Source organism: Poecilia latipinna, unplaced genomic scaffold (genome assembly GCF_001443285.1).
Source record: "Poecilia latipinna isolate Pla-1442-1.1 unplaced genomic scaffold, P_latipinna-1.0 Scaffold2937, whole genome shotgun sequence".
NCBI lineage: Eukaryota > Metazoa > Chordata > Actinopteri > Cyprinodontiformes > Poeciliidae > Poecilia > Poecilia latipinna.
The window spans coordinates 24728-36786 of record NW_015115553.1 but is presented as its reverse complement, the minus strand read 5'-3'; the positions used below and the strand labels follow the sequence as shown (position 1 = coordinate 36786).

The 12059-nt window shown below is 37.3% G+C and overlaps 1 protein-coding gene across 1 annotated transcript in view; it reads left to right on the top strand.

The window, feature by feature from the left end:
• Positions 1-12059, top strand: part of LOC106939650 (vascular endothelial growth factor C-like) — a 34326-nt gene continuing 22267 nt past the window's right edge. Inside the window, exon 1 of the mRNA XM_015022118.1 lies at positions 1-344. Within this exon, the coding sequence (XP_014877604.1) occupies positions 225-344 (120 nt within the window). The 5' untranslated portion in view covers positions 1-224. The remainder of the gene's footprint in view (positions 345-12059) is intronic.

Below are 12059 nucleotides of genomic sequence, written 5' to 3'. Positions count from 1 at the left end.
TATCTGTTTCCATATGACCGGGCTTCCATCCACAGCGGCTCCCATACACATGCTGCCGGCCCTCCGCGGAGCAACAATTGGACCTTGACAGCGAGAGAAAGAGGAAAGACAGGCAGCGGGGCCAAATGTGAGAGGCTGATCAGCCGCAGCGGCGCACATTCAGACTTAAAAATCTCCGTCTTCATGCGCCTTGGATCACAAACTTGCGCAGACGTCTTATAAACATGCACCTTTTGGGAATATCTCTGTTTCTGGCATATTTGCTCTACACTAACCTGGCGAGCGACTTCAGCCACAGAGACTATGATGATGAGTACGCGGAGCAGGAGCCGATGGACGAGCCGGTGAGTTTAGTTGGAGGAGAAACTTTGTTTGTCTGTGCGTGAAATTTGTAACGCAAGTTGGCCCACTGTGGACCCCCACGCTCCATCATGTGCTCACTCATAATCCCAGAGCTTTTCTTTGTGGAATCCCACTGTGGGAGAGCAGAAAGTGTTGGCAAGATTTCAGTTTGTGAATGCTGAACATTTCTTTTTTGTTTGAATAACAAAACATCTGTGTTTCTTGTCCTGATTCTCTTCTTTTATCACTCAAAACGGCCTGGTTTTTGTCACAGATTTATTGAAAGATTTTTTTCAACACTCAGCAGACCTTTTCAGGGAAACGAGGCAATAACTGGTTCAGTGGACTGGAAGTGATGCTGAGTGGGATTATGCCTCTACTGTCCAACTGAGAAAGCAGTAGAAGAAGAAACTGTGGCTCTTGGGTTTCTGCGTGTTTTGGAATTTCTCATCAGACACCAATGATTAAAATGACAATTATGATTAACTTTCATTTAATTGGATAAAAATCCTTGTTGAGAGCTGCAATCTGCACTGTGCACAAGTATCAAAATGTACATTTTCCAGTCAGAGAAATAGATTTGTTTAGTTTCAAAATCATAAAAACAGGTTAAAAAGCATGCAACTATCAAAAGCAATGTTAATAAACAAACATAAATGCCATAGAAACAAAGATGCAGAAAATCTGTTAAATATGATTAGAAATTTTAATTTATTTAGATTTTCTGTTCATGAGTATAACAAACCCATACCTGCCTATCCCGGCAGGAGGTGACGTTTGTACCTGCACACCTCCAAGGTGTTGTTTCAAGCATCTAATATGTTAAATATAGGCAAACAAGGATGTAAATGAGGATAAAATGTTCTTTTATCAATATGTATTTTGAAATTTCTCCACTTTGCTAGTCAAAGTTGATGTGTCAAAAATGTAGAAAATTCACCTGTTTCATGGCTAGTGATTTAATTTTCTTAAAAGAAAAAGAAAACCTGACTCTGACTCTTTTTCTATGTTATTGGTAGCAATTCTGTGTCTACATTTCAGAAGCTGTTGTGTTAAAAGGGCAGACAGCAAGTCTGTTAAGAAACTTTTTGTCAATATTCTTAGGAACACACATTCTCTGCCTTCTTTTTCTAACATATGTAGCAACAATAGATACCCTTTAAGTTAAAGTCCATGTTTTAATCTTGTTTTTAAAGCGGCTGCTTTAAAGGTCGGAGACAAGCGAAGTAAAGTCAGGTTTACTTATACATGATGCAACTGAGATAATTCCAGCTTAAATAAATAATATAAAACCATATAATTTAGCTATATTGAAGTATATGAATCAATCCTCTGTTAACTTAAATAAACTTTGACCATTTTCAGTTTCTTTACCAGTTTTTTAACAACAGTTCATTTCAATTACAGTCAAATTCAGACTGATTATAACTAGAGCTGCACAACATATGGAATTGCAATCATCAGTTTAAATGTATGAACTATTGCAATTGTAAATCATAGCTTGGATGCATCTTTTGTTAGGCTATAACATTCCCAAAACCCTGGAATGTATTTGACCGGTTGGGTGGACTTTAAAGCCCAAAGAAAGTGGTGTGAATATCATGATGATGGAAAAGAAAGAGAAGAGTGTGGAAAATGTGGCTTAATTGCAGATGATGTCATCAGTTTCATGCTTTCCCTAATTTTACCCGCTTGAGTCTACTAAGGATGGATTTCAGTACCGCTCAATTTATTTTTAAAACCCGGATAACCGCATAACTCTGGGAAGAAATAATATGCAGCCTGGTGCACAAGGTGGTGGTTACTTCAGGTGTCATCAGGTAATCTAAAACTCAGCACAGGAAGAACCGTTATGTTAGAAAAAAACACAGAGATCAAGAACTTTTTCACAGTAGACAAGCTGCTGGAAGAGCAAGGTTTTTTTTTTATCTAAATGGAAACTTCAACCAGGAGAAAACTCATTACAATCAATTTTCCAATTGTAACAAAAGCCAGGACAGATAGTTTCTATTTTAAAAATTTGTTGTTTTGTTTATATTATGGCCTAAAACGCATGGAGGATGTAGCCGGTTGTATCCTTTAGTCACCACAAGGGGGAGCTGCAGTCCCCATCAGCTTCCACTATGTCTGCTGTAAAATCCCTTTACAAGGTCAAACAATGCAGTAAAAAGCAGCTAAAAGGGTCAGAAGATTTTTTTTGTTTACATTCAGAGACACATGTGAATTTCTTTTGGAGAAAAAACAGAGTTTTGCTTTGGTCTTTAAGCTGTCTTAAAGGGTTAGGGTTAGATAAGCTGCACGTCTTGGATAATTTGTGTTTTTCTTATCACAGCCCTTCTGATCCGTTCAGTCTGTTCTGGTTCATCTGAAGTCTTGTAAGTGAGTTTCAACCAGATATTTTCACAAGTCAGTTTTTCCAAATCCAACTTGGGTCTCCAGTCATCAGAAATAAACATATCAATAAACACTCGTTGAATCCACAGCATCTAGGTCAGGTCTTTTCCTGCATTCCAAACCTGTACTACTTGTCCTTTGGCCTAATATTAAAAAAATGCTTCTTTTTTCTTTGTAACAAGTTTATTGTCCAGTTCTTCATTATATGTGGCACTAAATATTGCTTCAAGTTCTTATGTTTAATTTTGTGGTATAAATTACAACACACTGAATGAGACCAAGCTTACAAAGTAATTCAAAGTGCTTCCAAATTCTGAATGAAAAGAACAGGAAGTGCTTTTATTTTTTAAATGTTCAGATGGAAGTGTCCATGCAATGTTGCAGCTCGCTCAGAAGTTGGTTACATTTATTTTTGTTTCTGAAACCATCCAAAGTTGGTTAATAAAGCGTTCAGTAGGACAGCAATCTGAATGAAGCTACAACTAATATGGACAGATTATGAGCCACAGACATCCCATAATAATCCACCCATAAGGTCATTCTTTCATTGTAAAACATGTGCAGCAGCTGGAGCTTTCTTTCACTCTGCATGCAAAAAAATGACTCAAGTCTTAGACCAAGAGTCCAAGTCAAGTCTCAAGTCTAAGTTGAGTCTGAAATTGTTTATTTTTGTGATTTAAAACCAACTTAAGTACGAGTCTTAAAGTTAGGTTTTCATCTGGTAGTCCGGTAGACTTGGTTTGATTGGGACCAAAATGGGACCAAAATCGCAACATTTGTTCCATTTTTACCTGTTGCGGTTCACTTTCAAACTAAACCTTTTGTTAAATCTGTTCCCCCCTGGCCTGTGGTGGCGCTGCACCAGCAACTACTGAAGGAAACTACATGAAAATATCTGAAGAAGATAATTTCCTTCTTTGACAAAAATGGAGTTGCGTCAAATCTTTGCGGTTGTGGGATTTCTCTTTTGTCTTTGTCAAGACAACCAGGAGATGTTTCTCTCGCTAGCACTCGACTTGCCTGTTTGTTTTGGTTGTATTTACCCAGAATGCCCTGCGCTGTCATCCGCGGTCTCCAGTCTGCTTGGCATTCACATATGCATTCAAACCCCATCACAGTTCACTTCAGCTGAACCGAGACCGAGGTTTGTAAGGGGACCAGAGTTCCCATTTTTTTGGTCCGCATCAGAGTTTGATTCACATCTCCTCGAGTGAACCGGGCTTTCTACAAAGTGGACTTGGATTAAAGCGGACCAAACACGTCTGGTGTGAATGCTCCCTCTGAGTTCAACCACTCAAACAAAAGGTTTAACCTTATGCTGAAAAAAAGATACAGATTAAAGTGAATTAATTTAAACTTTGCATGATGGAGGAAAGGACAAAGCTCAATTGAGGAGGGAACATCCTGGGATGTGTGTGTGTGTGTGTGTGGGTGGGCTGCTGGTGGTGCAGGATTAGGAGGGGGTCTTTTCAAATTAGTCAGTGAAAAGAGCCAACAGAGACAGGTGTCACACGGGTCAAGTGGATGTGTGTGTGGGGTATGAGTGTGTGAGTCAGAGCAAGCCAAAAGGAGAAGATGAGTGTTTCTATTTGATCACAGTATAGTCCTAATTGGGATGATGAGTTTCTTTCCTGCCTTTAAAGTTCTCCTTACTGAGGAATTTCACCGGATCATCCCTAATGTCAGAAGGAAAACTCATGTAAGCAGCTGCCAGGTGGTGTGTGTGTGTGTGTGTGTGTGTGTATGTGTTATGGCTGGTACTTCATGTAACAGGATGAACGTAATGTTCTTCTGTGTCCGTCTCAGATCCAGTAAGTTGACTTCACAACTCAGGTTCACTATTTATGCTAACAAAAGAGGAAATAAAGTTGATAAAATACAATAAATTACCCTAAACAAACTACAGAGCAGCAGCTCCAAATGAGCAGTTAGCAGCAGCAGTTAACGGTTGTGAAATGAAACAGCTAAAATATACAGCATTAATAATGATAACAGTTAAAAACATATACGAAATGTAGCTAAATTACTGTATATGGTTAAATTTGTCTAAATACTTGTAAAGAAAACACCAACAGTAGTTAGACGGCAATAGAAAAAGGGGGAGGAGCTGTCAGTTACTGGTTGCTATGGTAACCACCAACTGTCAAGAGCAGCATCAGTAAATGTCTGGAGAAACAACTTCTTGACCGAACAAAATAAATTAAAAGAATAAATAGGTAAATTTTGACAAACTTCACATCTATAATACTGTTAAAATAAACCCTGTTAGATATCTATTTGGACAAAAAAAAAAAAAAAAACTGCGCTAGATGCTGCGATACATAACGTAAAGCAGAGCAGCAAATTCAGAATATTTTTCAGAAAACATGCACATGGCTCCAGTACGGTTTGTAGTAACTTCACGTTGATGCCTTTCCTCTGATCTCTACTAAGGGGTTAAATCTGCTGTCCTACTGTTTTCAGTCTTACCTCATCTGCTTGCATTTTGAGAACATTTAACATGAATCTGAACTTGAGGAAATGAGGAACATTCCCTCAAAGCATTGACCTCATGTTGCCTAGCAAATGCTTAGAAACTTGCTCTGATTTTTTTTAAGTTAGGCGCTGTAAAGTCATTATTGGTTATACAGCAGCTGCCTAATGTTTAGCATCAAGCTGAACATTTTTATTTTTGCTATACTCCCCTATTAAATGAAAGAAATACTGAGTTTAACCCACAATAGAATATGAATTCACAGTGTTGGCTGTATTTTTGTTGCATATTGAGGTTGTGAGGTAGTTTGTAGGTTTTGGAATGACTTTCAATGTTATTATTGAAATTAAAATGTTATTATTACTGTTAACAGACAGCTATTCAATGTTTGGTCTGGACTGAGCAAGTAAACTTTGAGAATTTGTAATAAATCAGTTATTCTATGCAAAACCTTTTCACTCAGAAACTTCAACTGATCAATTTCTGGAAGATGCAGATGTACATTTAAGTCTGACTTTATTATTTTCGATGAATCGTTCAGAATGCTTTCTGCTTATTTCTCACTTTATTTTTGGGAGAATGTCTTAACAAATGTGATTTAGCTGCCAACCTTTTAAGATTTGATTTGGCCTCAGATTTGCCTCTTGTGCAAATGTTGTGACTTTGCCAAATATTTTAGCGCTGTTCTTATCTCTCCACTTTGAACTACTGTATTTTTCAGCTTTTGGTACTGCTTTTCTCTGACCAATTACCTCTTTCTGCCTCAGATATTGGCTTTGAAAAATCAGTTATACACTATTAAGACTTACTGTGAAAGGTGATAGCTACAAATAATTTCAAATATTATGCAGTTCACTTCCTCACTTTGGCATATTTATCAGAACACTTTATCAGAACACTTTATCTTTGGTATTTGCTGATGTGTTGCACATTTCAAGATTGTAGTTGCCAGAAAGGCAGGAAATTATCCCATAATGTCAAACACAGTCTATTTTTATGCTATTACTTAAATCTGTACTTTTCTTGTCAAATGGAGTAATCTGTGGAATTTCAAAGCTGCAACAAGAAGGTGGAGCTTGTAGACTTACATAAGTGCTTTTCAACTCAACAATGAATTTAAAGTCAATTTTCTGTTGAGCATTTTAGAAAATAAAACATGCTGACTTCTGAGAGTGGCGGTTCTGTTTGTTGGTTAACTTTTTTCTTTGACCTCTGTACCTTTAAAGAGATAACCCTGTTAACGTTAATGTGCTTGTTAGAATCTTTTAAATCTGGTTATAATTTACCCCAATGACAGTTTGATCCATCATTGGAGTATACAAGGGGAGATACACAAAGCTATTTGTGGATGCAAAATGTTTGCAATTCTGAATTTAATCATTCTAATAAATCTACAATAGTCTGTTTGATTAACTCAGAATAAAGAGCACCAGTCGTGTTAATGGTGGCTACCCAGGTTTAAATGATCCATTTAATGATGCATTTAAGAGAAATTTTTCTATATTCATGTATATATGGAAATTGCTTTTGCACATATTTGTTTATTTTTTTATTATTCCTTTAGCTGAGCAATAAATCAATAATAATATACACCACGATAGACATATGATCAATATCAACAGAAAATATGTCTGATTGAATTTTCTCACTCTTTGGTTACCTAGCAACAACTCACTCATTCTTGGTTACCTGGTAACAACGTGTTGAGTAACTTGTGCAGCAGCAGTTTCAGGTTTCACCACAGTGCCTTGTAACTGCTTAAAAATAAATAAACAATGACGTGGAATGAAGGAAGAAAATTAGCACAAATACTTCAGAGGAAACTGGATAAAACGGGACCATTACCAATTTGGCAGTAGTTCAGATATTTAAAACGAAAAAATATGCTGTGTTGTTTTTATATAGCTCACGTGTCTAATGTAGAAAGTTAATATGTTGCCAGTGATCCGATTAATTTTATATTCATGAATGAAAAACAGAAAAATACAGCCCCCTCCATGTGGATATGGTGTGAATCACTGATTTTTGACAAAGCGTGGTTTGATTCAGTGCTTCTGTGTGCATCTGTTGCCATCTGCTTTGTGAATTCAGAACAGAAACACAGCAAAACAAGAAACTGGACTGCTTCTTGAATTTAAACTCAGATTTTGCTAGAATCTTGTGATTATTCTAGTTCCTTTTTATTAGATCAGTCTTGTTTCTGTTTTACTTTAGTTCAGTCCTTCCTAGTGATGCTAGTTAATTATGTTTCTTAGGTCTAGTTAGTCTTTCGTGTTACATTTATTTGTCAAACCGTTTTTGTGCAAACTTCAGTTGCTTCTCTTCTTCAGCATATCCAAGTCAAGTAATTTGGTCATTAACAGGACTCTGTAGAAAAGATGACATGTTGGGCCAGTGACTGTTTGTACACTCACTATGAGCTGGTCCTGTAAACCCTGACAGACTTTAAGACCAAGGTGCTGCTGTACTCAGCATCACACTAACTCCATGTTGTTGTTTTTTCTTTTTCTTCTAATATCCAAAATGCTTCCAGACCTCAACCATTTGATCATATTTTCTTTCCAGATTTACAGCCAAGAGTGCAGCAATATGCTCCGGAGTCCATTGCACCTTCTTTTATACAGACAGTGCTGCTTTTGACTCATTTCTATAGTCTACTTTTCCTTTCATAACATATATTAGGAAGTATTTCATGGATTCAAGAATCTGTGTCTTCACACGTCTAAAAAATCTTTAAAAAATAGCTTCGATGTAGCATCTGGTGCCATTTCTCACTGTTTCTTTAAGCTCCAAGGTGATTAAGCAAACAGAACCCCAACAACCTGAAAGAGTTGAGTTTGTGGCTCAGATAAGAAGCAGAATCAACAGGCGATCTCATTTTTGGTGCAATTGAAAAACAATCTTCTGACAGGATGAGGGGTTTGTTTCAGGCTTTCTCCTGCCTCTTGTCAGACATTGAAGTTGCTCTATTTATGATTGTTATGGATACAAAAGCATAAAACAGTTTAAACATAGTGCCGCTCATTATTCTTGCCTTTTTTCTGGTGTCCTCATAATTTATTTAGTTTCTTTGATAATTAAAGCCTGCCTGTTGTAATTCATAATTCCCTTTTCTGTTGTATATCACAGCTGTGGGACAAAAACCTGTCATCTCCACTTAGAGAGTCATTTTTATTTATGAAAATCAATTCTATTGATCTCCCTTCACATCTGTCTGGGGTTTTATTGTTACACTTCAAGTGAAAAGCTTCAAAGCAGAGCATGCAATTGTGACAAAACAGTTTAAACTAGTTTTGTAAGTTACATTTTTGGAGTTACCAGCAGCAGCAATATTTTAAAATGGACATGAAGAATCTTAACCTGAAAAATGTTTGGGAACCAGTTCAGCTGCGTTGGCATTGTAATTACGACCCAAAAGGAATCTGATATGGACGTCAGAATCAACTGAGCAGACTTCAAGTGAATATTTTGATTACAGAAACAAAACTCTTAAGATCAGTTAAGCATCAAATGCATCTATAGGCACTGCAAACTAATTACATTACAGGTAGCCTGGTAAAAACCAGCCCCTTGTTTTTCGCTTTGTATCGCTAAAATTTGGCCCTGATGTATGTAATGTGTCTGTTCGTGCTAGAAAGAAATTCACTTCCTCTTCCTTCGCTGCCATTGCTAAAACTACAGGCAGACTCGAGTTTTAAAACAACCCAGAAAATTATTGTCATCATTCACAACTTTTTCTGTTCACCGATTGGCCCGGTAGAAATTCTACTGGAGGAATCCAAGTGAACGGTATAAAGTTAACATTTCCTGAAAGGAGATGAGAATCAAGCCAAACTGTGTAGGAAGGCGACATTATGCTTAATGTATATGTAATGAATGTACATTTACCCATATAAAGCATAATGACTCCAACTTGTGGTAGATTGCATCAATCAACCACTGACTTTAGCCATGATGTCATTTTCTTCACCAGGTTCTATATAAAAGCTTCTGTGTAATATCTTGATTCTGTTTGCATTTCCCTCTTGGTCTCTGTCTTTTACTTATACCCTGGATTCTTTCCTCTGCATTTTGTAACTTTATTCCATCTGTCTGCATCTGAAATCGGTTGGTGTAATCATTGTGAAATAATCCTGTTTGGAAAAAATGGCATCTGGAGCAAATATAGACTAAATAGCTAAAAACTAAAGCTCCAGTCCTCAGGAACTCATTCTGACCTCTCAGGATTACCGCAGACCTTTCTGACTTTTAATGCTCTTTGAACTCAAAGTATGCGAGAGCTCATTCATTCATGTTTTGACATGTGAAGGTTAACCAATGGTGCTGGACCCTCCAAAGACTGACCCGTAGACCTCACTGGGTTCTGGGCTCTGTGTGTCTGAATGGGAGGTGTGGAGAAGCTGTGAATGAGAGAAACTGGGAGAAAGCCGATCATTGTGCTCTCAGTGTGCATAGTGAAGTGAGATTTTCAAAGCTGAGAGGCTTAGATGCATTTTTCTTCTAAATACCTTCAGATTTTGCATATTTTATAGTTGCATTAATTGGATTTATTTTTGCCATTTCAATTTGCGCAATTCCTTGGTCAATGGAAACACAGATAGTGTAAACTGTAGCTTCAAGGCTCCTGCATACTTCATCCAAAGTGCAAAAATTGGCTCCCAGTGATGTATAGACATGCGACGAAGATTGCATTATTTTGTTTGCAAAGAACCATTTGCCTATCGAACTTGACTCCAGACCCTGGTTGTGATATTTCACCAGAGCTGTGTGTTGTGTGACTGGTCAGCAGTTCGTTGCAGAAATATACTCAGATAGCAATGTTGATATTTTGCTTCAGCTGGTCCGCTTCCACTGAGGGCCGGAAGATATGGCTGAAAAACGTATCACAATATAAGCATTTCAGTCAATATTGATAATTATTGCTTAGATGTTTTGCTTTAAATATCTGAAATCCTGCCAAACTGGTGGGGTGACTTTTCCTGTTTCATCCACAATTTTCACGCCAAGCTTTTGTTTAATATTTTTACAGTTGTGAGGCATGGTGGGAAAACCTTAAACTGCTGCTGGGCAAGTTACCCTACAGGTTGTTGCTAGGTAACCAAAGAGTGAGTGAGTTGCTAGGTAACCAAGGAGTGAGCAGTCAGTTGATTCTATCTACCTAGCTTAGCTCATTTTGAGAGGTTGAGCAGCTGGAGTCTTTGCTAGGTGGTTCAGTGAATATTAAACACTATCAGATGTATAATCTATTGATATTGATCATGTGTTTATTGGGATATATATTGTTATTGATTCATTGTTCAGCCCTACTTCTACTGTCTGTTGTCACTCACTAAGGTTTGGTAAATAGCAACTCTAATAATAAAACTGTCAGATTGATAAAAATACCAATATTTGCATGATTTTCCATGTTGTGTGTTTAGATTTGATGTTCTGCATTCCTTAGTGGGGAGGAGCAAAGTTGAAAAGTGGCATAGGTCGGTGAGACTTCTCAATCATCATGAAGAGGAGGAAGAGATGATTTAAAGAGGGACTGAGTGAGTTTTGAAAGAAAGCAGAATCGGCATGAATTAAGAGCCATCAGAGTTAAGAAGAGCTCTGACAGTGTGGGAAAATGTTGGGGATTTAGAGTAGCAGAAGGAAATTGACCACCAGGGATCCTTTGTTGAAACCAGGGAACAAGGGCAGATGTGACGTAACACATCCTTCTCCTTAAACTTACACAACAGTTTCATTAAAGCCACTCATTAGGGGTTATTGCAGTTACAAAAAAAGAGATCAGCTGTAAGACAAATATTGTGACATGCCAAAGAGATGGTGATGAAATGTCACAAAAAGCCAGAATCCAACCTCTGGGTTTGAATTCATGAAAATGTAACAAAAAAGATTTATCTCCTCTCTCCTTATTTGCATCAGTCTCATGGTCTGCCCTTGTAAGTCACAACTTGTTTACTACTGAGAGACGTTTAAACACCCCAGCCATGCTCATAAAGAAGTTATCCAGCAGCGACTGTAAAACAAATACATCCGTGATGGATTTTAAACTCTAACACTGACAGAGACGGAGAAAGAAAACACACCAAAGAGTTTGAGCCGGTTGTTTGGTGAAGAAAAATGCAGCGGTTAGCGACTTCACATGCAAATAACTGCACTCCTTTACCAGATTATTCACGCGAGAGTTTCCATATCTGTTAAATTTCAAGGAAAATAGGTGATTCTACATCCAAACTGTGCTATTGAAGTTTATCTTGTACAAGAGTACATATTTTATGTGTAAATATCTAATGTTGTTACAACCTAATACAACAGTTTTTAGCGACAGAAATCTCTCAACTGAAAGTGTGTTTTGCTTGAAAATGAAGTGCTTTTATCCAACCACAGTGTTTCTCCTGAGCCTCATTGAGATTTTCACCTCAACAACAACATATTTAGGTATTTATGCATAAGCATCCCTTAACCACAGCAACAGATCGATCAATTTGAGTGAGTGAATTCTCATTGGACTCATTAAAACCAATTTTAAAAATATATACAAATCAATATGAGATTAGCAACATATTTCCCTGTTAGGGGTGCAGACTGCTGTTAATTGCTTATTTCTCTGTCCTAATGCCTGTTTAATATCCCCTAAATGCATTAAGTCTGAAACATTGTTTGTTTTATAGACTAAAAACATGTTTTCACTGGAAAAACAGCAATGGTAAGACACATTTTTAACTGTTTGTTGAAGGGATTTGTTATCTTCCTGATACTTTGGTGTGGAGTGCCATGACATGTCGTTAAAAACAAATTTTGCTGGACGATAAATTGTGATAAATGATAATGTTGTTTTGACACCATTTTTAAGTCGTAT